At 40.1% G+C, this 27777-nt stretch overlaps 1 protein-coding gene across 4 annotated transcripts in view; it reads left to right on the top strand.

The window, feature by feature from the left end:
- Positions 1–27777, top strand: part of pam (peptidylglycine alpha-amidating monooxygenase) — a 146994-nt gene that overhangs the window by 59893 nt on the left and 59324 nt on the right. For all 4 annotated transcript variants that reach the window (XM_052020022.1, XM_052020019.1, XM_052020021.1 and 1 more), the window contains exons 5-9: positions 14351–14438; positions 20966–21057; positions 23235–23318; positions 24250–24298; positions 26000–26067. In XM_052020022.1, the coding sequence (XP_051875982.1) occupies positions 14351–14438; positions 20966–21057; positions 23235–23318; positions 24250–24298; positions 26000–26067 (381 nt within the window). The remainder of the gene's footprint in view (positions 1–14350; positions 14439–20965; positions 21058–23234; positions 23319–24249; positions 24299–25999; positions 26068–27777) is intronic.

The raw sequence follows: 27777 nt of genomic DNA, 5'->3' as shown, positions 1-27777 counted from the left end.
TGGAACTGTTCAATAAAATGATCAAAAATGCTGAGAAAGTTGGTCAGTTTCTGTGGAGAGCAGAACAAAGTTCATTTTTGGATCAACGACATCATCAAGTTCAAGTTATACTTTATTGTCATTCACCCATATGCTATAAAAACACATGGAGGAACGAAATGTTGTTTCCCCCAGAATCTCTCAACGGAGGACATACATAGAACAGAGGACATACAATAAACGCAGACAAAAAAATTGTGCAAATACAAATAGTGCAAAAAAGGTATACACAGAATACAAAATTAGTGCAAAACCGAGTTGGACGAAGAAAATACATGTTCAGCAGCAGCCAAAGTTCTTATACGCCGTTGTACAAACCAGGGCTTTTGATGCGGCATTTGTCTGAAACTGCCTCCAGGGTATTCAGGAGCCTGACAGCCTGGGGGGGAAAAGCCTGTTGTATGGTCTAGTAGTTCTGGCCCGGATGACCACCATCAGAATTGGGAACAGAAAATGATAAATAGGTTATTTAGATGTAGAGAAGTGGGTTAGGAGAACAGAGAACAGAAGGCAAGTTCTGTGATCGAATGGAAGGCAAAAGTAGTGGTAGTTCAATATATCTTATCAAAGAAAATGGAAACAGGAACCCATGGCCTGAAAAGTACTTGGCTTCTAATGGCGGTTCTGTTGATAACTACCGATAAGGTCCCTCTTGTCAATCAGCTCATCTCTGACATTCGCACCTGCACATTGCATGCAGAAGACAGGTGAGCCCCTTCCTCCTTAAGCAGTCCCTTGACTTGATGACTTGTTTCCTTCCTTGCTTGGTGGGTTCTCAGGTGACCAATGAGAAGAATGAAATAACTGTAGACTCTTCCACATATGAGGTTCGAGGTGTCTGACAAGTGGATAGCTTACTGAAGGCAGTCTCAGAGTAGAGACGGTGAGGATATCTGTATTACCTCTTCCATGACTGGTGCAAATGACTGATGGAATCAATGCTGTCTTTTGCATTGACCTAGTGCCTTAAACAGTAATGCCAACAGACACACTGCCATAAGAAAATCAATGTCAAAGACCTCAGGGACCCCACAAAGAAATAGTGCCACAAAGACCAACTTGATGACTTCTAACCAGTGGGTATGCATAGTTTCCACAGTGGAGACAAAAGACTGCAGATGCTGAAATATGGGGCAACAAACAAGATGCTGGAGGAACTCAATGGGTCAGCTGGGATCTGTGGAGGGAAATGGACAGTCAGTGTTTTAGGTCGAGAAGCCTCTTCTGGATTGAAAGGTAGAGGAGCGATCGCCAGTATAAAGAAGTGAGGGGAAAGGCTGGAGCAAGAGCTGGCAAGCAACAGGTGGATCCAGGTGAGGAGGGGTGATAGGCAGATGGAGGAGGGAAAGAGTGTAACCAGCCACAGAGGCTTTGAGGTGATAAGTGAAGGTGAAATGATTGAATATGATAGGAAAGGAAGGTGGATCGTGGAATCAAATAATCGAGGTGGGGTGGGAAGATGGGAACAATAGGGGGAAGGGACCCACTGGAAGGAGTGTGTGGGTGATGGGCAGATTGAGTGGGTGGAGGAGGGGAAAGGAACAGGGTGATGGGGTCTGGGGTGGGTGGAGGAGGAACTGGGTAGATCGGGGAGAGGGAAAAGGGACAGAGGGGGCACAGTTTACCCGAAATTGGAGAATTCAGTGTTCATGCCAACGGGCCCTAGACTATGTAGGCAGAATGAGGTGTTGTTCCTCTCATTTGCATTTAGCTTCGCCCTGGCAGTGGAGGAGGCTGAGGACCGACATGTCGGTGTGGGAATGGGGAGGGGAATTAAAGTGGTTCAGAACTGGGAGCTCCAGAAGGCCATGGTGGATGGAGCACAGGTGCTTGGCAAAGCAGTCGCCTAGTTTGTGCTTGGTCTCACCGATGCAGAGGAAGCCACATCATGAGCATTGAATGCAATGATCAAGGCTGGAGGAGGTGCATGTGAATGTCTGCCTCACCTGGAAGGGCTGTTTTGGGCCCTGGATGGTGGTGAGGGAGGAGGTGCAGGGACAGGTGTTAGACTTCCTATGGTTACAGGGGAAAGTGCCTGGGAGGGAGAAGGATGGGTGGGGGGCTGATGAGTGAACCAGGGAGTCATGGAGAGAGTGATCCCTGCAGAAAGCAGAAAGGGGTGGGGAAGGGAAGATGTGGCTGGTGGTGGGATCACGTTGTCCCTGGTGGAAGTTTCGAAGAATTATGTGCTCTGTGTGTAGGCTGGTGGGGTGAAAGGTGAGGATGAAGGGAACTCTATTCCCTCTATCCCTGTTCTGTCTGGGGGGAGGTGAGGTAAGAGCACAAGTGCAGGATACAGAGGAGCTATGGGTGAGGGCTCTATCAATAACAGTGGTGGGGGTTTGGGGGGAGCCCCATTTTCTGAAAAGGGAGAATGGTGTCCCTACAAGAGATGGTGGGATTAGGTATAGTCTAGGTAGATGTCGGAGTTTGTAGTAAATGTAGTGTCCACAGTGCCCGGTTTACCCTAGGTCCATAACAATTAGCGTGTGTACACAGACTATAGACTTCTTCACCATAAAACACCAGATTGGTTTGATGAGATTGACCAGGAGATCCATGAGCTAGGTAGCCACAAACACGAGGTGTCCTTGGATTGGAAACTTCAAGCCTTGAGGGGAAAGTGAAACAGATCTACAAACACCTGTAGGCTGGGGTGTAACAACAAAAACCTGAGATCTGGAAAACAGATGGTGGGTGGAAGGAGTGTAGGAGGTCAGGCAGCTTGCTGTTTAATCATGATGTGTGGTTTCAGTCGTGTTAAAACCATTTACAGCCCCAACATCCAAGGGCCCACCTTGCTGAGAGCCAAGAGAATGTATTAAAGATAGAGAGAGCCTGTGTCCACTGCAAGGAGCACCTCAAAGGGCTCAACCAAGACACTCCTTGACTCCATCCCACCATACACTATCCAGTGAGATTTCAGTGCAACCTGAACCTAACAAAAGGTTGAAAAGGCCTTGTGCCAGATGGGAAAAGAACTACATCTGGAGCAGATGGTATCCCTGCTGAATCTCTAAAACTTTGTGGAGAGGAACTATTGCCACATGTTTGCAGCCTCTTATCCTTTATCTGTGAAGGGATACCATGCCAGGGGACTCCAGACACCATAATCGTGGCCATTTTAAAAAAGGAGAGGAATCTGATTGCAATAATTACAGACAGATCTACTCACTGTCTGCTCCTCAAAGTCAGGGCATGTTCCCTCCTTAACTGCTCCCAGTAGTCAAAGACTGAGTCACAGTATGGATTCTGTCCATCTAAAGATAAGATAAGATATCTTTATTAGTCACATGTACATCGAAACACACAGTGAAATGCATCTTTTGCGTGGAGTGTTCTGGGGGCAGCCCACAAGTGTCGCCACACTGCCGGCGCCAACATAGCATGCCCATAACTTCCTAACCTGTACGTCTTTGGAATGTGGGAGGAAACCAGAGCACCCGGAGGAAACCCACACAGACACGGGGAGAATGTACAAACTCCTTACAGACAGTGGCCGGATTTGAACCCAGGTCGCTGGCGCTGTAAAGCATTATGCTAACCACTATGCTACCGTGATCCTCGGTGCACGACAACTCAAGGAAGTTGTGGGGAGCAACGTCCATCAAAGTACGTGGCCTTTCTTGACCTCCCGAAAGGCTTCAACTCTGTTATCCAAGATGCATGGTGGAAAATTCTTTAGAAAGTCCTGCCAGCCATGATTCTAACCAGTGTTCATCGTAGATGAAATTCCACTGTAGAGTGGGGTCAAACAGAATACTATATGTCATTGTTCCAACCCTCTCTTTGATCTTCCTCACTGAAATATTGCAGCACACCTTCAGCAAGCTCCCACTTCAGTGATGATCTGTAGGGCAAGTGGGAGTTTCTTTATCTCTGCTCCAGAATCAAGGTCATTCCTACCCTGGTTATCAAGCTGCAGTATGCTGGTGATGCATTCTCGAAAGTTGAATTCTAGGTTATCACCAACTTGTTCTCTGAGTGATCCAAGATAATGGGCTTTACACTAACGTCCATGGGGAAGCGCAGTGGTGCAGCGGATAATACTGCAAGCTTCTGGCTCCAGTGAAACGTTTGATTCTGACCTCTAATGCTGTCAGGATGGAGTTTTACCTTCTCCCTGTGACTGTGTGGGTTTCCCCTAGGTGCTCTAGGTTCCTTCCACATCCCAAAGATATGCTGTTGGTATGTTAATTGGCTACTGTGAATTACCTCTGGTGTAATTGGTGCATGGTAGGAGTATCAGGTTGGAGTTGACAGAGAGAATAAATTGCAGGGAAATAGGGGAATGGGATTGATGGCGTTAGTCTGAGAGCAGGCATAGATGGAATGGGTGCCTCCAATGTCATGTGAGACCATGAATACCTCAAACTCTACCAAGATTTGCTCACAACATCTAGAAAATGTGCATTACTTTCCATACTTCTCAGCAAAATATCGACTAAATTCACCACCTCCATACATTGGCGGAATGTGAACCAATGTAAACAACATCCCACCATCAAGGCTTTTGTGTTCAGCTGCTTCACTGGCCAGATCACAATGTCATCGTGCCGATATCAAACTCCTGAAACTTGCTCTCTGAGCTCTGTCACATGAGATTTCCAGGAGGATGTTCTCAGAGACTCCTTAAAAAGATGTAATATTCTTTGAGTAGACATGAGCCACTATTTCCCACGAGTCAAAATGGAGAAAATATTGAGAACCACAATTATCTGAGAGCCAAGTGAAAACAGAAGGAGCGCAGGACCAACCAAACAACCCAGAATGGAAACAATTCATTCTCAGTCATGAAGGGCTGCCTATGAAGAAGAAAAGGCAAAAGTGATGTGACCCTTTACCTGTCTCAGATGATTTGCCACCCCATTGTTTGAATGAACTATCTGCAAACTAATGTTCAGGCTCTCCATAGTTGTTTCTACCCAATTAATGTGCCAACACATCCTTTATGTAACTTTGCATTGGATTAGTATGAGTCATGAAGTAATCTTACAGTTGGACTACTATTTTGTTACTGAGATCTAATCAATGATGGTTCTTTATGATAAAGCCTATATTAGAACCCTGCCGGCCATTAAGGACACCTTCAAGAGGCAGTGCCTCAAGAAGGCGGCATCTATCATTAAGGGCCCTCACCACCCAGGACATGCCCTCTTCACGTTGCTTCCATCAGGGAGGAGGTACTGGAGCCTGAAGACCCACACCCAATGATTCAGGAACAGCTTCTTCCCCTCCACCATCAGATTTCTGAACAGTCCAAGAACCCATGAACACTCCCACTTTATTCCTCTTTTACACTATTTATTTATTTTTGTAACATAGTAATTTTATGTCCTTGCACTGTACTGCTGCCACAGAACAAATTTCACAACATATGTCAGTGATATAAACTTGATTCTGATCCCTGCAGACTTTCTACTGCTTTTAAAATAATTATATTTATTTCTGAGCTTTGCTTCTACTATATCTAAAAGGGTCTGAGTTTGTCAGCTGTAAACATTTAAATCAAGCACTAACTAATGTAAGTAAACAGGCTGGCATGATGAACATCTAGCAGTTATAACTGGTATGGCGCTGAATGCAAATTCTTAAAGAAAATTGCAAGCATCCAATTTGTATTGTATTGATTTCCTGTCTGAGTTTAGATGCTTTATCCTGCTTCATTGAACAGACCATTTATTTGCCTGGCAGTAGAGACAGTAAATCCTTCACCATCTACAATTGGGAAAGACTACAATATAATATTTGCTATCCCTTGATTAATTTGTTTATTCAAGGTGCTGAAAGATTGCAAGGTAGCAATGGTGCACGCAGTCCTGGTAACCAGATAAGCGTCCCTCTGAATTATATGAATGTGATCAGGAAATGAGCACTATTGATGTGTCTTCAGTTCTGTATTTTTCAGAAATAATTTGAATTTGCAAACTCTTAAAGTAAAACCATAGAAAACTACAGCACAGAAAACAGGCCATTTGGCCCTTCTACTCTGCTGAAACATTATTCTGCTAGCCCCATTTACCTGCCCCCAGCCCATACCCCTCCAGACCTCTCTCGTCCATGTATCTATCCAATTTACTCTTAAAAGTTAAGAGCGAGCCCGCATTTACCACATCAGATGGCAGCCCATTCCACACTCCCACCACTCTTTGAGTGAAGAAGTTCCCTCTAATGTTTCCCCCTAAACCTTTCCCCTTTCACCCTAAAGCCATTTCCTCTCGTACTTATCTCTCCTAATCTAGGGGGAAAGAGCCTACTTGCATTAACTCTGTCTATGCCCCTCATCATTTTGTAAACCTCTATCATATCTCCCCTCATTCTTCTCCGCTCCAAGGAATAAAGTCCTAACATGCTCAATCTTTCCCTGTAACTCAACTCCTGAAGACTCGGCAACATTCTAGTAAATCTCCTCTGCACTCTTTCAATCTTACTGACATCCTTCCTGTAGTTCGGCGACCAGAACTGCACACAATATTCCAAATTTGGTCTCACCAATGACTTATACAACCTCACCAAAACATTCCAACTCCTATACTCAATACTTTGCTTTATAACTGCTAGGATGCCAAAAGCCTTTTTTACAACCCTGTCTACCCGTGACTCTACTTTCAGGGAATTATGTATCTGAACTCCCAGATCCCTTTGTTCCTCCGCACTCCTCAGTGCCCTACCGTTTACTGTGTATGTCCTCCCTTGATTTGTCCTTCCAAAATGCAACACCTCACACTTGTCTGCATTAAGTTCCATCTGCCATTTTCTGGACCATTTTTCCATTTGGTCCAGATCCCTCTGCAAGCTTTGAAAGCCTTACTCACGGTCCACTACACCTCCAATCTTAGTGTCATCTGCAAACTTACTAATCCAATTTACCACATTATCATCTAGATCATTGATATATACAACAAACAACAATGGCCCCAGCACAGATCCCTGAGGCACACCACTAGTCACAGGCCTCCAATCTGAGAAACAACCATCCACAACCACTCTCTGTCTTCTCCCACTCAGCCAATTTCGAATCCAGTTTACAACCTTTCCATGGATACCCATTGACTGAACCTTCTGAACTAATCTCCCATGTGGGACCTCGTCAAAGGCCTTACTAAAGTCCATGTAGACAACATCCACAGCCTTCATCTACTTTCTTAGTGACCTCCTCAAAAAAACTCCACAAGATTCGTTAAACACGATCTACCACGCACAAAGTCATGCTGACTATCCTTAATCAACCCTTGACTGTCCAAATACTTATATGTCCTATCTCTCAGAACACCTTCCAATAATATACCCACTGCTGATGTCAGGCTCACTGGCCTGTAATTACCTGGTTTACTCTTCGAGCCTTTCTTAAACAGTGGAACAACATGAGCTATCCTCCAAGTCCTCTGACACCGCACCCGTGGCTAAGGACATTTTAACTAAATCTGCCAGGGCCCCTGCAATTTCTACACTAGTCTCTCTCAAGGTCCGAGGAAATATCTTGTCAGGCCCTGGGGATTTATCTACCTTTATTTGCTGTAAAGCATCAAGTACCTCCTCCTTTTTAATCTCTATATGTTCCATGACACTAGTGCTTGTTTCCCTTCCTTCCATATCCACGATGCCAGTTTCCTGAGTAAATACTGATGCAAAAAAACTGCTTAAGACCTCCTCCATCTCCTGAGGCTCCACCCATATACGACCACTCTGATCTTCTAGGGGACCAATTCTGTCTCTTACTATCCTTTTGCTCTTAATATACCTGTAGAAACCCTTTGGGTTTACCTTCACATTATCTGCCAAAGCAGCCTCATGTCTTCTTTTTGCCTTCCTGATTTCCTTTTTTAGTATTTTCTTACATTTCCTATACTCTTCAAGTACCTCATCCGTTCTGAGTTGCCTATACCTGCTATACACCTCTCTCTTCTTCTTAACCAGCTCACCAATATCCCTTGAAAACCAAGGTTCCCTATGCTTGTTACCTTTGCCTTTAATCCTGCCAGGAACATACAAACTCTGCACTCTCAAAATTTCGTCTTTGAAGGCTTTCCATTTACTGAGCACATCCTTGCCAGAAAATAGCTTATCCCAATCCACCCTACCTAGATCCTTTCTCATTTCCACAAAATTGGCCTTTCTCCAATTTAGAACCTCCACTCGAGGACCAGACCTATCCTTATCCATAATTATCTTGAAACTAATTGCATTATGGTGACTGGACCCAAAATGCTCACCTACACATACTTCTGTCACCTGACCTGCCTAGTTCCCTAATAGGAGATCAAGTATTGCATTCTCTCTCGTTGGTACCTCTATATATTGATTTAGAAAACTTTCCTGAACACATTTGACAAATTCCAAGCCATCCAACCCTTTTGCAGTGTGGGAGTCCCAGTCAATATGTGGAAAGTTAAAATCCCCTACTATTACAACTTTCTGTTTCTTACATCGGTCTGCTATTTCCCTACAGATTTGTTCCTCCAATTCTCTCTGACTATTGGGCAGTCTATAATACAACCCTATGAGTGTGGCCACACCTTTCCTGTTCCTCAGCTCCACCCATATGGCCTCTGTAGACGAGCCCTCTGGGCTGTCCTGTCTATGCACGGCTGTGATCTGTTCCCTGACCAGTAATGCCACTCCTCCCCCTTTCATCCCTCCCCCTCTATCACGTCTGAAACAACAGAAGCCCGGAACATTAAGCTGCCAGTCCTGCCCCTCCTGCAACCATGTCTCACTAATAGCAATAATGTTGTAATCCCATGTGCCAATCCACGCCCTGAGCTCATCTGCCTTACCTACAATACTCCTTGCATTGAAATAGATGTACCTGAGAACATTACTATCATGTACAAACCTTTGATTTCTGTCCATACCTGCAGACCTCACATGATCATTTTCCTCCTCACTTTCTTCTCTAACACTCTGGTTCCCCTCCCCCTGCAAATCTAGTTTAAACCCACCGGAGCAGCACTAGCAAACCTACCCGCAAGTATGTTAGTCCCCTTCCAGTTCAGGTGTAAACCGTCCCTTCGGAAAAGATCCCACCTTCCCTGGAACAAAGCCCAATTATCCAGAAACCTGAAGCCCACCCTCCTGCACCAACTCCTTAGACACGTATTTAGCTGCATGATCTTCCTATTTCTAGCCTCACTAGCACATGGCATTGGTAGAAATCCTGAGATTGCAACCTTGGAGGTCCTGTCCTTTAACTTTGCACCTAATTCCCTAAACTCTCTTTGCAGGATCTCCTCCTCCTTCCTATCCACGTCATTGGTCCCTACATGGACCATGACATCTGGCTGCTCACTTTCCCTCCTGAGAATATCAAGAACTCGATCTCAGATATCACAGACCCTGGCACCAGGGAGGCAACAGACCATCTGGGATTCTCGATCTCTCCCACAGCATCTCCTATCTGTCCCCCTAACTATTGAATCCCCTATCGCTACTGCTTTTCCTCTTTACCCTCCCTCCTATCTGAGATGAGGGTCCCGCCTCGGTGCCGGAGACTTAACCACTACAACTTGTCCCTGGTAGGTCGCCCCTACCAGCAGTATCCAGAACGGTATACTTATTGTTGATGGGAACGGCCACGGGTGCACTGCTCCTTCTGTCTAATCCCCTTCCCTTTCCTAACAATCACCCAGCTACCTGCCTCCTGACTTTTAGGTGTAACTATCTCCCTGAAACTCTTATCTATGTCTGCCTCTACCTCCTGAATGATCCGAAGTTCATCCAGCTCCAGTTCCCCAACACTGTTTGCCAGGAGCTGCAGCTAGATGCACCTTTTACAGGTGTAGTCATCAGGGACAAGCGTGCTGTTCCTGACTTCCCACATACTGCATTCGGAGCACACGACTGCGCTAGCTGCTGCCTTCATTACCCAATCCGACTTTAATTAACTTAAAGGAACTTACCAGCCTTACCTCTCAGGGTGCTAGCTCTTCTTCAGCCTCTGCTTGCCAAAGCCTCAAGGCTCCACTCCTACCCTGAGCCACTCACACACTGGCCTCTCCTCTTAGTTACCCCTCCTGATATTTGTCCCTTTCAATGACCTCAAGTACTCACTCTCACTAATTAACCAATAAACACGACTTTTAAATACTCAGCCCCTACCTGTTAGGGACCCGCTCCTCCAACCGCTCCCAGGCTGATCCTGAAAAAGCTAATATATATTTGGATTAGCAATCTTATACTAAGCAATAAATGTTTTCAGGCGCAATATTAAGTAGTTGATATTTCTGAAATGCATATGACCTTCTGAAATATTCATATAGCGTTATTCTTTACTAACCATTTGTAGTGATAGCCGAAGTTCTTAGTTGCTGTACAGAGAAGAATTGTGCCTGACAGAAAATAAGTGAATGAATTATTTGAACTGTCTAAATCCTATCCCTGATTTATTCACTCAACTGCCGAGTGAATAAATGTTGCTTTTCATGGATAGATTCATGCTTGATAGCTAACGTTTTCATTTGTTACTAAGGGAACATGATTTTTATTTCCCCAAGAAGCATCCCTCCATTGTAAGTGGTGCAAAGGATTTTGTATTTATGTTTTATAATTCTTTAATACTTTTACAATTAGCACTTTATAGGCTGTATGATAATGGTGCACATTTATTAACTGCAGGCGATAATGTACCTGCAGATTACCCTTCAAGTTGTACAGCATCTTACCAGGAAATATATCCCCGTTCCTTTGCCATCAATGTGTCAAGTGTAGCTGCCTCCCCATCAGCATTGTGAGGGTCTCTTCACCAGAGGTTGTTTAAGTAAACGGGTCACCGCCACATCCTCGTGAACAGAGGGTGACACAATGACACAGCTCCAGTGACCCGAGTTTCATCCTAACACCTAGTAGTACCTGTGTGGAATTTGCAAGTTCTCCCTGTGATCGTGTAGGTTTCCCCTAGGTGCTCCTCTCGTATCCCGAGGATCTGATTAGAAAGTTATTTGGCTACTGTAAATTACTCATAGTTTTCGTGGGTGATGGGAGCACTGGGGGCAGTTGATGGGCATGTGAATAGGAATAGGTTATGGGGAAATAAGTGGGAGAATGGAATTACTCTGAGAGCCACCAGAGACTCAATGAGCCAGATAGCCTTTTAAGTCACAGGAAAATATGAATTAGGCATAAATAATAACTGCTGGCCCAACAATGCCCAGATCCTGTAAAAATAAATAAAAAATATTAAGTGAAATAAAAAACCTGACATAATTCCATATTAATATGTTCCATAAAGGGGATGGAACTACCACTTTGAAAGATTGTCAGAACATTGGAGTCCTGTTAGCACTGTCATTTGCAGATTCAGAACCAAGATTTAGGAATCAGGGAATATGCAAGGTGATAATAAAACACCCTTTTGGCAGAAAACAATGATCCCACTGTTGCATAATAAACTGCCTGCAAAGCATTGCTTATTGTTCCAGAGACCTACCAATAGACATTAAATGATGGCTGACTGTCATTTTCCATGTGTTGTCTTTTAGGATATTCACACATGGGTGTTTCTGAAAAGTGAATTGTGTGTGTGCGTGAGTGCACGCGGGGTGGGGGAAGTGCCAGGCTTGAATTAAGGAATGAATTCTGCTGCAACAGTAGTTCTGTTGCTTAAAAACTTTTGAAGTGTGCTTTCAACCTTCCTGGAGATTAAGGAGTTGAACTTAATTAAAAATGGCTCTCTAATGCAGTTCATTTACATGTACAACTAATCAAAAGTGTAGTGGATCTAAGTATACAAAAAGAAAGAAGAATGAAAATTGTATTTAAATAGCGATCTTGCATTGATAGTGTTCCAGCCAACTGATTAATTTTTGGAGTGTAGTTGCTATCATAATACAGGAAGCACAGAATCCATGAACAGCAGTGTAATGTCAAGTAATCTGTTTTAGTATTGATTATAGAATATTATAGAATGAATATTATCCAATGCACTAAACAGAACTCTCTGGTTCAGTTTTGAGTTAGTGAATTAGAATCATTGACGTCATATAGGCTACCATTTTCATATCTCTGTCAGTGATATATTGTTTTATTGGCCAGGATTATGTGGTGAGTTCTCTGGGAGGAAGATTTGAATCACATTCTTCTAGATAGAAGGCAATGGAGCTACTTTTAGTATCGTACTTCCTTAAGTAGATCAGTGAGTCACACAAAAGATACTTGATACACATTGTCATTGAGGTTTGCTAGTATAAAATGCTAATGTGGATGATATGGGTTTTAGTGAGTGTCAACAGAAGTAACTTCTATGAGGTTAAGAATTGCCAATTTATTCTTTTCTGAACAGCTAGATATTTTTAAACACTTGGATAAAAGCAATAAACTACTGGGTTTTCCAATTGTAGACTATTTGGAGCCGTTGGTTAATCAATAAATTCCTTCAAAAACAAAAAGTGCTGGAAGTACTCAACTGATTAAACCTCTTCTGCAGAAAGAGAAACTGCAAATGTTTTAGGTGGTTTATTAACAAGAAAATAACTATTTGTATTCTTTTCTTTGGGGCATGCTTCCAGAAAGGCAGCGAAACATCTGAAAAGAGTTATGAAGTTAACCATGGCATATTTTGAGGTTTAAACATTCCAGAATAGGAATGTAGTTCTCCCTGTCTATTCTGGAGGCAGCCAACTTTATTATGCTTTTTGCAGAGCTGACGTGCTGCTTTGGTGTACAGCAGATCAATGCAAAAACACAGTACTCTACCTGGATGACACAAAGTTGTATTGCCTTAGCCAAGATATAAAATCCAATTTATGCCTGTGCTATTAAAGGATACTTGGGCTAAGGTTAGAATGGGACTGGTTGAATGATCTTCTGCAGGCCAAGATGTCAATATCACACAATCTCAAAAGCTGAAGGATAGGATTTTGATAAACAGTTAAAACTTGTCTAGCTCGTCTGAATTTATGTCAGGTGAATTTACTTAAATATCACTCCTTGTGGGCAGAATAAGACAGGTGCTTGCAACAAAGATTACTTTATTTTGAATATATTTCAACAAGCAGTTTTTAATATGTATTTAAAAGCTCACTAATTAGGCAAAAAGCTTTTGTTTATGTCACAATATTCAAAATTCTGGTAAAGGAAACATTTTTGCTCATTGAGCTATTAGCCATGAAGATTTGATTCTTGTTCTTAGCCTTAGCATTGTTCATGAGGTTGGATTGACTCTGGTCATCAATGCAGCTCTGTCTTCAATGTTTCAAATGATAACGTGAGTCGAAATTGCAATTTCAGTCACATATTACAAACTAGTCACAGGCATGTACACTGTGTTCACTGTGTGTTTCGATGTACATGTGACTAATAAAGATATCTTACTTCCATGAAACAATGAAAAAAAAATTGTGAATTTTGTATGAATCACCAGAAGTTAGCAAACTATAATGAGTGTGTCATCCTAAGCTCAGTAGCAAGCACGGTTATTTCTGAATCAGGACGACTCAATTGGGAGCATGTGACCTCACCAATAAAGGGTGATTGACCTGTAACAGTTCTGATGAAGGATGATTGAACTGAAATATTAATTCTATTTCTACCTGCATAGATACAGTCTAACCTACTGAGAATTCCCAGATTTTGTTTTTGGTTATGTTTCAGATTTCCAGCATCTGCTTTCCTTTTGATTTTAAATACAGGGTGACATTGCATTAGTGAAATGGAGTGCTCTACTTTTGGAAGTGCCATTTTCAGGAAGGGATGTTAAACCTCTTTTATTTTGTGGCCCTGGCTTGGTGCCTCAGCCACCATTTATACTCTAACTGATTACTGGAATCGGTTGTTGCTGTTTGTGGGATGTTACTACATACATGTTATGCTGCATGATTTATGTACATCATGACAGTGACTATGCTTTCAATACCTCTTCCGTTGTTGATCTTTCAAATATACTGAGATTGAGAAAGGAGCAATACAATGCAAGTTTTCTTTATTGGTTCTATAATGTTTGGATGAAAATAATGGCAGATACATTGATATTCCAGATAATTTTCTTGTTAATTGAAAAGTCATTCAATAGTTTTTGGTTATGGAACAATTTTAAGGAGTCAGGGAATAAACTTTATGCAGAGTTTAAGATAAGAAAGTCAGCAAATGATAACTGTTACTACCAAGAACCTTGTCAAATTCAGGAAAAGAGGAAATGAAGTTTACACACGAAGATTAGTTACACATTTTGTTTAGTTTTACTGTTTTTACTCATTAATAAGTCAAGTGCTTTCTCAACAGCACAGTCCAGTTGCAAAGTACTGTGCTCAACACTGCTAGAGTGCATAATGTGACAAAGATTATGCAACATTAAATTTATTCTATTTTCATTCTACAGTTGACTTTCAACCTCATGCAAACATGGACATTGCCCATCACATGTTACTATTTGGATGCAGCATGCCAGCCACTAATGAGGAGTACTGGTAAAGATTTTAGCTTGTATTTTCAATATATTTAAAAAATAATATTCTATGAACTTGCTAATTGATGAATCATTGCCTAACACAGTTTATAGTTATCATCCAGGACTTGTTTAAAATTGTGCATGTATTTTGTGATACGTGGCCTAATAAAATAAGATCTATGGGAGAATATTGCATCTATTAAATCAGATCATATTATAAATTCTGAAGTGAAATGTGGTAGTTTTAGAAATTTCAACTGAAATTCTCCAGTTTAATTTATAGGCTGTTTATTTTTTGTCTGGAAATTGTACAGTTATAAATCCAGTCACTTGTTTAATTTGCAGTTTGTTTTTGATATCACAGCAGTGGTTATTTAAAATTCAATATTGGAGGAAAACCCCTCAAAAATATTGTTCTAAAATCATTCTAAAGTCTGACAATATTCAGGTATATTTTAGGGAGGTACAATGAACATTGTTAGCAAGGAAATTACTGTCAATAACATTATGATACAGAGACTTTAATTTTTTTTTCAGTCTTTTATCTCAATCTAATAATACTTGCACAGTCTTTTTCTTTGATTTGCAGCAGTTTAAATCATTTCCCACAAAGTGGGAAAAGCTTATCCTTTTAAGTTTACAATCTCTCTGGTATGTCATAAAGGACAGTCACAATCACGATCAATGCTTCCAGGCAAATCAGAACTGTTTGGATTTTCAAGGTGTTTCCGTGAAAAAGCAGCTTTATTGCTGAAGGCAGTGTTAGTAAAAGCAGCCAGGTTCATAAAAAATTTTGAAAATATACCACTAGTTTTCTTTTAGTCTCATCCAAGATGCCAATGTATGTGGTCATACCAGTTGATTCAGCACCGAGAGGACAAAATAGTAACAATTGACAGCTCAATAATAATTCATGATATAGTTGATTATAATTGATTCGTTTTTCAATGCAATGAGGCCCATTGATTTTCCTATGATTTGCTGAGGGCAACATTATGTGGAAATTGTTGTGGCATGTGAACTTGTCATTGCTTAAGTAGTAAGAATACCCAAAATTCCACTACCAGAAGAAGAGAGGCACATTACAGTTTTAAAGTGACAGATTTTAAAAATTTTAAAAGATGTGTGCATATTGACCAAACAAACTTTTTTCTAGTCAGGCTGTGGGTGAGTTACTCCTTCAGGTACAGGTTTTTTTTCCAGCATTATGGATTCTGATGTAACTATGCATTTGAGTGAAAAAAATACATTTTGTAAAGGTGTTTCAAACTTCGTATTGAAATACTTCAAATTGTAATTAATGCTTTTTTTTATTGTTGCATCGGAGTGTAGTATCAGATGGGTAAAACAAGCAGGTCCCATTTAAGCATGAACAATAATAGAATGTTGTATGCGTGTAAATAACAATTGGGCCTGACTCTGTCTCTCCCTCAGATCAGGGAAGGACATACTGTGAGATGTTTTGCAGGTGAATGAGAACAATTTATTTGCCCTGGGCTTAATTTGTGGTGGTGCCCCACAATTACTGAAGGGAGTTCAAAGACCGAAATGTCTTTCATTAAAGACTGCCCCAGCATAGAACTATTGAATACCAATATGAATCAACATTTAGAACAACCTGTCTTTGTACCTGCCAATTAATATTTTTGAGGTGACTCCTTTAGCTACGTAAAGTCATAATAACACACATGCAGAGCATCCACCACTACATTGTACTGGTTACCTCATTATTCAGATGTAGTTAGATTTTCAGAAACATTACTGATGGTACCATATTATATGCAAAGAGAGCACCATAACATCTTTAAAAACTTCTGGACATTTCGAGGTTGACTCATGAATGTTAATGAAGATAGCAATAAGAAAACAGGATTAGAAAGAGATCAGATCACCAAATAAAATCCAGAATTTAGCCTCCACAACTGTTTAATCTTATGGCCTGGCATATCCCTCATTTTTCCATTACTTTAGATTGGGGGGGGTGGCGGGTGGCTAAAAATAATGTGCCAACCTGGCAAAGCACCAACATAGGACAGCAGTAATGCTCAAAGGTGAAAGAAGCATGTTATTGAGCTCAGCAACCACGCGGGCAACAGACCAGAGCTCCATAATACTGCCACATCCAGCCACAAGTGGTAGTGGACAATTTTAAAAAGTTAATGGGAGGAGGAGCCTTCAGAAACGGCCCCTTCGTTAGTGATGGTGGACCACAGGAAATGAGTGCAGAAGACAAGATTGAAAGCCAATAAAAAACAAAAAAATGCTGGAAACACCCAGCAGGTCGGGTAGCATCTATGGAAAGCAAATTAACGTTTCTGGTTTGAGACCCAGCTTCAGAACTGCAAAAGAGTAAGCAAGTTAATTTTCAGTCACAGACAAGGTGGGGGAGGGAGGGGAATATTCCTGACAGGCTGAGACCAAATGAATTAACGTAGCAGTTGGGATCAGATTATGCTTCCTTGTCTGTATAACGTATTGTTAATAGCTAGGCTGTGGGACATGCCCAACATATGCAAATAGAGAAGAAAACAATGCCAAAATGGTAATAGGCAGAAATGTCCTGTTCTGGTACAGAAAAAGAGAGTGAGTTACTTAAAGTTGGAGTATTCAAAATTGAGTCCAGAAGGCTATAATGTGCCCAGATGGAAGGTGAGGTGTTGTTCTCAAGTTTACATTGGGCCTTGTAACAATGTAGGAGACCACAGACAGAAAGACATTTGCCCCAGAACTGTCTGAACCTCTTCCCAAGCTATCCTAGCACAGTTTCAACACTAGGAAAATTGCCCAACTATGCACAAAAGTCAGGACAAATCCCCATCACTCTACTCTTTCCAGCAAAATGTTGGAAGTGTCATCAAGTGGAATTTTTCAGCAATCTATTCACAGAAACTCAGTTTGGATTTCTGTTAGGACCTCTTGGCCTTCAATTTCATTACAATCTTGGTTTTAAACATGGACAAATCACCTGAACTTCAGAGTGACTGTCATTAATAACAATATAACACTTCACAATTTGTGACATCAGGAAGTATTAAAATTGAAGTTGATGCGAATCAGTCTATTCATCAACAGAAGTCAAGCCTTCCGCAAAGCCACCAGAGGTGGTAAACCAAAAATCTAAATATTTAAGACTCCAGAGCTGTCCGGATACAATTTTGGTGGGAACAGTGTATGTGGGGTTCTCACTCCCACTTTACCTGTAGGTGTGGAGCGTGCTAACATGCACACAGTAACAATTTGTTAGATGAATTGTGAGCCTAACTTCAGTTATAGGGAAATTATTAAGGGAGAGGATTAATGATCACTTGGAAAGGTAGGAACTAATCAGAGACAGCCAACATGGCTTTGTCAAGGGTTGATCTTGTCAGACCAGTTTGAATGAATTCTTAGAAGAGGTAACAAAGTTTTTTTGATGAGGGCAGGACAGTAGATGTGATTTACACGGACTTCAGTAAGGCTTTTGACAAGGTTCCATGTGGGAGACTGGTTCAAAAGGTTAGATCCCATGGGATCCTGGGTAAGTTGGAAAACTGGATCCAAAATTAGATTGATAAGAGAGGGTTGTATTTGTGATTGGAGGCCTGTGACTAGTGGTGTCCCACAAGCATTGGTGCTGGGACGGTTGCTGTTTGTAATTCACGTGAATGACGCGGATGTGGGAGGCAATGATCAGTAAGATTGATGGATTTGTTGATAGTGTGGAAGGTAGTCTTAGCATGCAGAGAAATCAATGTTTTGCTGAAATGAGTTGAAAAATGGCAGATGGAGTTTAATCCAGATAACTCTGAGGTGGTGCATTTTGGGAGTATTAATGAGGCTGGGACATACACCATGAAATGATAGGGTCTTGGGGAGCGTTGAGGAACAGAGGAACTTGGAGTACAATTCCACAGATTCATGAGTATGCCAATACAGATAGATAACATAGTTTGGAAGGCTTATGGAATACTGGCCTTCATTAGTCGGGGCAATGAATACAGATGTTGCAAGGTTACGCTCCAACTTTATAAAATGTTGATCAGACTTCATCTGGAGTACTGCATGCAGTTCTGGTCACCATACTATAGGAGGGATGTGATAGTGCTGGAGAGGGTGCAGAGGAGGTTCACCAGGATGTTGCCTGGGATGGAGCAGTTCCGTTATGAGGAGAGACTGGAGAAGGTAGGTCTGTTCTCTGTGGAGTGGAGGAGGTTAAGAGGGGACATAATTGAGGTATGTAAAATTATGAGGGGAAGAGATAAGGTAAACTGCATGTAGATAAAACTAGAGGACATTGGTTTGGGGTAAGGGGGAAGAGATTTAGAGGGAATGTAAGGGTGTCCTTTACCCAGAGTACTAAGTACCTAGAATACATTACCTGAGAGTGGTTGAAGCTAGGTCGCTGACTGCATTTAAGAAATGTCTAGATGAACAGTTGAATCACTCAGGCATAGATGACTATGGATCAAGTGCCGGGAGATGGGACTAATACTGAAGGATGCCCACTGGTCAGTGTTGATAAGTTGGACTGAATGGCTTGTTTCCATGCTGTACGACTCTATGACTTGGACCAGGGGAGAAGAAAGACTGGTGGTGAAGGTCTAGAGGAGGGTGGTGATGTAAAATGTTGCCTTAATCTGAAACACAGGTGTTCCACACATTTATTACAAGATATCATCCTGATAAGAGAGTTTATACCTGCACTGAGTCACTGCTCTGAATATTGTTGATGAGCTGACTATCACAAAGTGCCTGCATGTGGTTGTTTACCTGGCTGCTGCCTCCTGTTTCTAGGTCAGACCTTGTGGGATAACAAAACACTCCTCTCTCTGCGGACAAATGGAGCAGCAAGTTTACGTGATACTTGTTGCTTAAGTGTTAGATTGTAAGATGCTGCACAAAATGGACAGCTGGTTGTTTGGTTTGCATCACTGCTCAAAACTGATTTCAACCTCTTCAACTTGCAAAAGATATTTGATAAAGTAGTGTGGAAGCCCATCAGTTCTCAACTTTAAGGATTCAGAGTAAATCTTGGCAATGGGTAAGAAATTGACTGAAACATAAGACAGTTACGGTATTTGTTGAAGTGTTGAGGTAGTGGAAGAACAGGGTTGGTTGCTGAAGAAATGATATATGGGACCACAGCTCTTTTTGATTTTCATTAATGATATGGATTTAGAAATTAAAAGCAAATTGGCTAAATTTAAAGATGACACTAAATTAGCAGGAACAATGGTTTAAAAAGTGGCAATTGAGACATTTAAGATGGAGTCAGACATTGTACGCAAGTGGATAGAACTATGGAAAATGTAGTTCAATACTGATTAGCAGATATTTTTGCAGATAAAATAAGCAAATTGAGCATTTGGAATAGGCTCAAGATCCTTGGTGAATTCAACAGGGAAGGAAAGATAAGGAAATTTATATAAGACCATTCACGTTGTCAGGATCTAACACGTCACATCCATTTAGCTATTTTGAAGTCTATTTTATACTTGAGGTTCTAAACACATTTTTGAGGTGAATAACCAGATATTCTGTTTCAGTAGAATTGACTGAAGTACAATTATTGGCAAAGATACTAGGAGAAATCCTCCCTTTTGAAGAAGGTCTTTAAATTGCTTATGTCCATGCAAACAGACTGATGAACTTTTGGTTCATTGTCTCAGATGAATGACAATACCTTTGACAAACTGCCTGTTCCTTAGGACTGCAGTGAAGGACCATTGTGGGTTGTGCTCAAGTCCCACAGTAATGCATGAACTCACAATCTTCTGATTCAGCTGGAACGCTGCTGCTCTGAAAATTAAAATAGATCTATGAAATGCCTGTCTAATTAATACAGAACTACGATCACCTCAGCTAATGGAATGCTGAACAATTGAGCAAGTGTTTTTAAAAAGTCATAGAGCAATACAGCATAGAAACAGGCCCTTCGGCCCATCTAGTCCATACTGGCTTGGTTTTCTGTCTGGTCCCATCTACCTGCACCCAGACCGTAGCCCTCCATACCTCTCTCATCCATGCACCTATCCAAACTTCTCTTAAATGTTACAATTGAACCCGCATCCACCACTTCCACTGGCAGCTCACTCCACACTTGCACCACCCTCTGAGTGAAGTAGTTCCCCCTCAGATTCCCTTTAGGGGAAGTCTTGCTAAAATCTGTAGAGGCTTTGTTCAGGTTTCGTCTTAAATACAATGTCAAATTATTTTTGTGAAATGGAGAGCATTTTAGCCCTGGAGTCAAATGGAGAAAAGAGCCAAAGGATGGGTTATATTGCTGAATAGCCTCTATGATTCTGTAAATCTAAGGCAGGCCAACAATGAAATTGTTTTTAATAATTGTGAACCAGTTATCTTCGAATTGGAACTTATCAATTTAGAATGGCATTCTGGACATCACAACTTGATAATTGTTCAGAAAGTGAGTCTTTGTTTGCAATTAGCTTAAATTGTGAGAAGTAAATACCTCCTTTAATGAGAGAGTGCCATCTGAACAATTGCTTTGCAAGACTTTACACAATGGAAGCCTGGCTATTAAAACTACAATCACTCGGTTTTCAGGGACTGTGGCAACAGATATGGAACTTGTTTACAACAAGCTGAAATCATGTATGCATGGGCTAGAAATGCTCCTCCCACACAATTACCTGCAGGTATGTAACTTTAAATTTATTGGTTTTTCATGCATTGTTTTTCTTCCTGCCATTAGTCAAGGATATTCCTCAAATTTCTTACATGGCCCCCTTCCCTATGTCCTTTGCATGTGGCTCCTTTGGCAGAATGTTCAAATTTGGGGCTGTCTTCGACACATACATAATAACTGTTCTTGATACCCAACTCCAGTTCTCCAGATTTCTCATGTCCCCCTTACTTGTTTCCATTCAATCATACTGCTCATCTAATTTTTGTTATTGGATGAATGCAACAAAGAAAGAAACTTGTACATAATGCATATTTTATAGAAACTTTCATGTTCTCAGTATTCCTCAAACCATTTCACGACCAAATAAATATTTTAAATAGGTATTCACTGCGAATAAATCAAATGGCAAAATTATACACTTATAAGCTCCACACCAACTGCATGAATTTGTGCCTTGAAAATGTTTTAAAATTGTTAAAAGGATAAGTATTGGCCAGAACACCAGGGGGACGACTTTGCTCTTCAGATGTTGAAATGGGATCTTTCATGCCACCTGAACAAGCCGATATCGGTTCTCTTACAGCCAAAGGAAAGCAATTGCTCACTGCTGCATTGAAATATCAATGTGGATTATGTGCTCAGTTTGTAGAGTACTGCTTGGACAATCGATACTCTGACGGGTGAGAATAACACCAAGGAAACAAGGCAACACTGCAGTTAAACACTTTGATTAATGAATCCCTTGTTTGGTGCTCTTGCCACTGAATCCAATACTCTGCTGGCCTAGGAGTACTTAGGCTTTACACAATTTTCAATAAGAAAATGTCATGTCATCTGGAACTTGTAAAGGTGCTGGCTGCATTGCAGAGATTATACCATAGTCCTGAATATAGATATATTCTATATAGATATCAGGTTCAAAATAGATAAAGGCTTTTGAATAAGAAAAAAAAACAAATAATTTCCCCTGCCCACCCATCCTTGATGTTTAAAAAAAATTAAAGGAGGATACAACACAGGAAACAGCCATATGAACAATCAAGTCTCTCTGCTTTGAAAGAGTTACTATTTATCCCCACTTCCCTGTTCTTTCCCCACAGTTCTTTAGGTTTTCTCTTTTTGAAGTGTATATATAATTTTCTTTTGAAAGTTACCATTAAGTTTGCTATCACTACACTTCAGTTATTCCAGATCATAGCCTGCAGTATTTAAAAAAAATAGAATCTTATTTTCTTTCTGGTTGCTCTCCCACTTACCATCAGTCTACATCCTCTGGTTAGGAACCCTCCTCTCAATAGAAACAGTTTCTCCAAACTTGGGAAATCCCTTCATAATTTTAAACACCTCTGTTAGAGCTTGAAACTTTTCTTTTGTAAGAAGAACAATTGCTTGCTCTGGTCTCAACTTACAGCTAAATTCCCTCATCCCTCATGTCATCCTAATAAATCCCTTCTGCATTTTCTCCATGGGCAGCCTTAGGGCTATATTTTAGGTTAATAATTTCTTTTATTTCCAGGATTATCATTATCTTTTAAGTAAATATGTTAAATTGTTGAAATGGTCAAAGTGTGTTTTTATTTGATGCTACAATAAGGGATTGCACTTGAAAAAGTTAATTTTCTGCATAAGTGTGAATGTCAGTTTCTCTATACAGAAATATCCTTTCTAACACAAGCATTTCATAAGCAAGTGCAGCCATTATTCAAGAAATTGAAGTGTATAGTCTTAAATTCGTACATTTCAGTTAGTGTTTTTCTAGTGTATACATGAAGGAAATTAAGAACAGAAACAAAATACTGTGAATGCTGGAAATCCAAAATAAAATCAAAAATTGCTGTAAGTACTCAGTGGAGATAGAAACAGAATTAACAGTTCAGATTGATAACTTTTTGTCAGAACAGTGTTGTGGATGTAGAAAACCAAATCATTTGGAGCATTGTGTAAATCTTCTGTTTCTGGCCAATGACTAGTTACCTGAATAAAAGACTACTTAAAGAAATTGAGTTCCTTGACAATTATAGGCCTTGACACATGTATATTGATGAACCAGAAAAGTTTATAAAATTTTCTAGTGGTTTAGTTGTCACTGCCACTGATACAGTCATATCTTGTGAAGGTATGATGTGAAGTTATATTTCTCTTTATTAGTAATCAACTAAATATGACTTCTATCTTTCTGTTCTCTAGATGTTGGATTTAGAGTTGGTGGAAATACAGGTATTAACTACATAGTTCTTCAGGTTCATTATGGAAATGTGGCTGCATTTAGAGGTGAGAGATTCCAATGAATAGAGTCATTTTGTGCCATTTGTAATTGTATATCATTCTGACATTGATTTCCTTTCATATTTAAAAAAAAATGAATAGATATCCTCTGTTTCAAAGCTCACTTTCAGTTGAAAGCAGATAAATTATTATGGCTAGTGTCGAGAATATTTTGAAAAGAGAACAGATAATAGATAATCACTGACCATGCAATAAACATGCTGTACCCCTCTTGGTCAGTTCTACAGCGCATCAGCAAACAAAATACTGCTGATGCTTTAAAGCTAAAATAATGCATTTGTTAACATTTTAGGTCGATAACCTTTCATTGGAATTGATGGATGTTAAAAGATCAATATAATAAAACTCCAGTCATCTGTTAGCCAATTGTTCAGCATCTGGCTCACCAGTTTGCCACATTCCCCATACACTCCCATGCTCCCCTAAAATTCACTGGCACCTTGGTTCCTCCTTTAAACTTGCTGGATTTCCTATACATATTATTTTTAAAAAAAGGTGAATTATTAATGTGTTGGAGTATTATAACATGCAATAATCCAGAAAAATCGGATAGTCCAGCCCTACCAAAGTCCCGAGCTTGCGAAATTAGCGGAGTTTTATTCAGTAGATTTTAAGTGAATATGAAAGGTAGGTAAAGGAAATTGAGGGAGAACAACTTTAGGGCAACTAGTGATTTTGTACTGAACTGTCATTAGTAGACTGAATATTGCAGTTTTATGTTGGCCAGAACCAATGTTGAAAAATTAAAAGCAAAATTTTGTCAGGTTCTTGGCAAACCATATTTCTAACCATGCAAAGTAACTGAACCATCTCTACAATCTATTTCAGATTTTACTTGTTATGGTTTAGCATTGTAACTGCCTTTGAATACAATTTAAACTTGTTTAAGCTTTAAATGCATACATTTTTATTTTAGATAACCACAAAGATTGCTCAGGTGTAACACTACAGATGACATTTCTTAAGTAAGTATCCAGATTTGAGCTCAGAGCTTGAGATATCTTTATTATCCTATTACAAGAGTACCGTTGAAATACTGTATTGTCTTCCATCTCCCCAGAAAATAAAATCAATGTTCTAAGGTCAATCTTATAAATTCAAATTCCTGGAAATAAAATTCTCCCCTCAGTAACATGTAATGCTTTCTTTTTCTAATTCTAATTTACACACTGTTCCTTATTGATATCATCTCTGGCCAGGGAATTGGTTTCTGTATGCATCTTAATGATGCCCCGTTTTAGCGCACAAACCTTCCTTCAGCTTCACCACTACTTGTGTGCAGACAGATACTATGACTTGAATAAGTGACAGTTCCTTCCAGCAGAACTGTAGGTGAATTAAAGTTGCCTTTTTCGCCTTTGTATAATCTCCATACAAGCAGAATCTGAACATGACATTCCAGGGAATGAATCGAGGAATAGAACTAAATTTAATACAAACTTAGGGAAGTTAAGGAAGTTACAGATACTCTAATTATCTTCTGAAGCATTCTCAGTTCATGAATGGAAATAAAAAATCTGCAGACTCTGGAAACCTGAAATAAAAACAGAAAATTCTGGAAAAAAAACACTTAGCAGGTCAGGCAGCATAGAGTTGACATTCAGGTTGAAGAATCTTTATCAGAACTGAGGAAAAGCAAAACAGTTTTGCTTCAATTTGTAGAGGTATGGATAGAATAAAGGGAATATCTCTGATAGGGTGAGACCAGTTTTGCCATGGTGATAAGATGTCAATGAAGCCATCTGGTTGATAGATTACTGAGAGAGAGCAAAGAAATAGGAGATGTCTATGCTGTGAGATGCAGGTCAGATTTATTGGAAATGTCCAGCTTATCAGGTAATTCCGTGGAGAGAAAAAAAACTGGGTTGATATTACAGATGTAACCTAAAAAATTGAATAGAGCTTGGTGTGAGAAAACAAAATTTCATGTTGTTAGGAAAATTAATACAGTGATTCACTGACAATCAGTGTTCATGCCGGTGGCTGCTATGTATAATTATACAGACATAGTATTTTTCAGGTATAGATTTTGGAAGTATAATTAGGAAATCATAACACTACAGGTACAACATTCTTGTATTTTTATTTCTCAGCATGTAATCTTGATAATAATCCATTCTTAATTTTCCTTTATGATTCCATCACTTGAATTAGTGCAGTTGTGATAAAATACTAATGCTTGAACCAATAGATGTCATTTAATTGCAGGACAATAATTTTGGGGATTGGATTATGTAATTGTAAAAGCTGACTTTTATGTTGATTTCATATTAAAAGTTGCCAAATTCAGAGATATCCATTAACTTATAAAATGTGACATATTTCATATTTTAGTCGTGGTTTGTTAACTGTAGCAGCAATGTTGTTACAGCAACTCGTATATTGCAACATAAATTCACATGCATGTTCCCCTTAAGTAATAAGTATTTAATTCAAAAGATTATGTAAGATTATTGTTTTAATTATTTTTATGGCTATTAATAAATTTGTGGCTGAAAAAGGTAGTTAGAGGGTGAATGGGTAATATTTGGTTTGATTTCCCCTTATTTCTATTGAATGATAAGCTGTTGGGAAAAAAACAGAGTCCTTGATAATTATATTTAAATAATGATCGTGGGTGGAATGAAATTGGAGCCAATGAGCATTTTCCAACCTTTTTTCTGCAGACAGCCTTTGATTGCTGGCATTTATCTCCTTATGTCTGCCGATACTGTGATACCACCAAATGAGAAAGGTGAGCTTTTACTGTACATTGCTGTTATTTGCTATATGTACTGCTAGGAAATGTAATCTTGTAAAAGTTCAAAAGGCATGGAAGATAACTGCTTGATAATACAGAAAAGGTCTTTTTCTTGTACCATGCAGCCAATAATATTAAAATAATCCAATGGTGCTCTAATTTTAGCACTTCTCGCCAGTCCATAGTCTGCTGCAAAATAATTGGCAAGCTGCTTCATCAGAAAAATGACATAAATATATTAAGAGTCATACATAACATGTAACTAAGTAGCCATTACTACCGTGATACTGATGCACTGCTCCAACTCTTCTGCCAGATCTACTTGTACTGAAGTCCTGTCATCTGTAATAAATGAAATTTTAATCCTGCACAACTAACGAAAATTACCACATTCACGTGGCTGCACTCTTACAGACTGAGGCTCCTGTCACCATACATGATAAGTTCCTGGTCAATGAGTTATACAGCAACATCAGGCATATTAACAATGAGCACCAGTCTGATGAAGCCAAGCATGTATGCAATAGACAGTGCTAAGTGAACCCAACACTATCAATCAGATCATAAGTTTTCAGTTGTGCCACATCCAGACATGAAGGGCAGTAGGTAATCAAATGGAAGAAGACAGCTCCAAGAATCCCATTCTCAACTGTTGCAGAGCCCAGCACAGGAATATAAAAGATGCAGTGATCTTCAGCCAGAAGTACCAAGCAAATGACCCAACTTGACTTCCTACTAAGGACCCTGTCATCACTGCAGTCAATCATGGGCAAATTTGATATTCTCCACAATTTATCAAGAACCCACTGAAAATGCTGGATATAGAAAAGTCTATTGCAACTTTCAGCTTTGAAATCCAAGACTTAAGGCTAAAGTCTTGGATTTTATAACTAGCCATACCCCCAATTAAGCTGTTCTCGTACTGTTACAGCATCCACTCAGCCAGAGGTTTTGTTCGTGTGCATCTTATTCACAAAAAAGACTGTCAAATCCTGGCTGATTACCATCTAATCAGTCTATACTTAGTCATCAGCAAAGTTCTGGAATGTGGTACTATCAATGACATATATTCTGCATAACCTGGGTTTCATCAGGACCATTCAGTTCCATACCTCATTACAGCCTTGGTCCAAACCTGGACAAAAGACCTGAAATCCAGAAGCAACATGTGACTCTTTTAGTGTGGTATCAAGCATTCTTGGTAAAACTGAAGTATAAATTGAAAGGAAAAGTCTGGAGTCATACCTCACAGGAAGGAATATGGTTGTTGTTGTTGGGTTTCAATCATCTCAACTAAAGGATATTGCCATAGGAGTTTTCAGGTCAATCTCTTAGGTTCCACTACCTTCAACTTAATTGGTGACTTTCCTTCAATGATCTTCCTTCAACATAAGGTCAGAATTGAGTTTGTTTGCTGATGATTACGCAACATTCCATTTTGTTCTCAATTTCTCTTTGTCTCCTTGCAGCGAGACCTGGATAACATTTGGTATGGCTTAATATTTGGCAAGTAGTGTTTGACCTCAGCTTGTAGGTGATGCTAGTGAGACACTCTTGATGGTGGGCATCGAAGACTTCCATCCAGAGTTACATGTTCTGCCTTGCTATTTATCCTTAGTGCTCCATCATTTAGACACTATGCATTATGAGGAGAGACTAAGAGAGCTAGGGCTTTACTCTTTAGAGAGAAGGAGGATGAGAGGA

Source organism: Pristis pectinata, chromosome 7 (assembly GCF_009764475.1).
Source record: "Pristis pectinata isolate sPriPec2 chromosome 7, sPriPec2.1.pri, whole genome shotgun sequence".
Classification (NCBI taxonomy): Eukaryota; Metazoa; Chordata; class Chondrichthyes; order Rhinopristiformes; family Pristidae; genus Pristis; species Pristis pectinata.
This window is presented reverse-complemented; position numbering and strand designations above follow the sequence as displayed.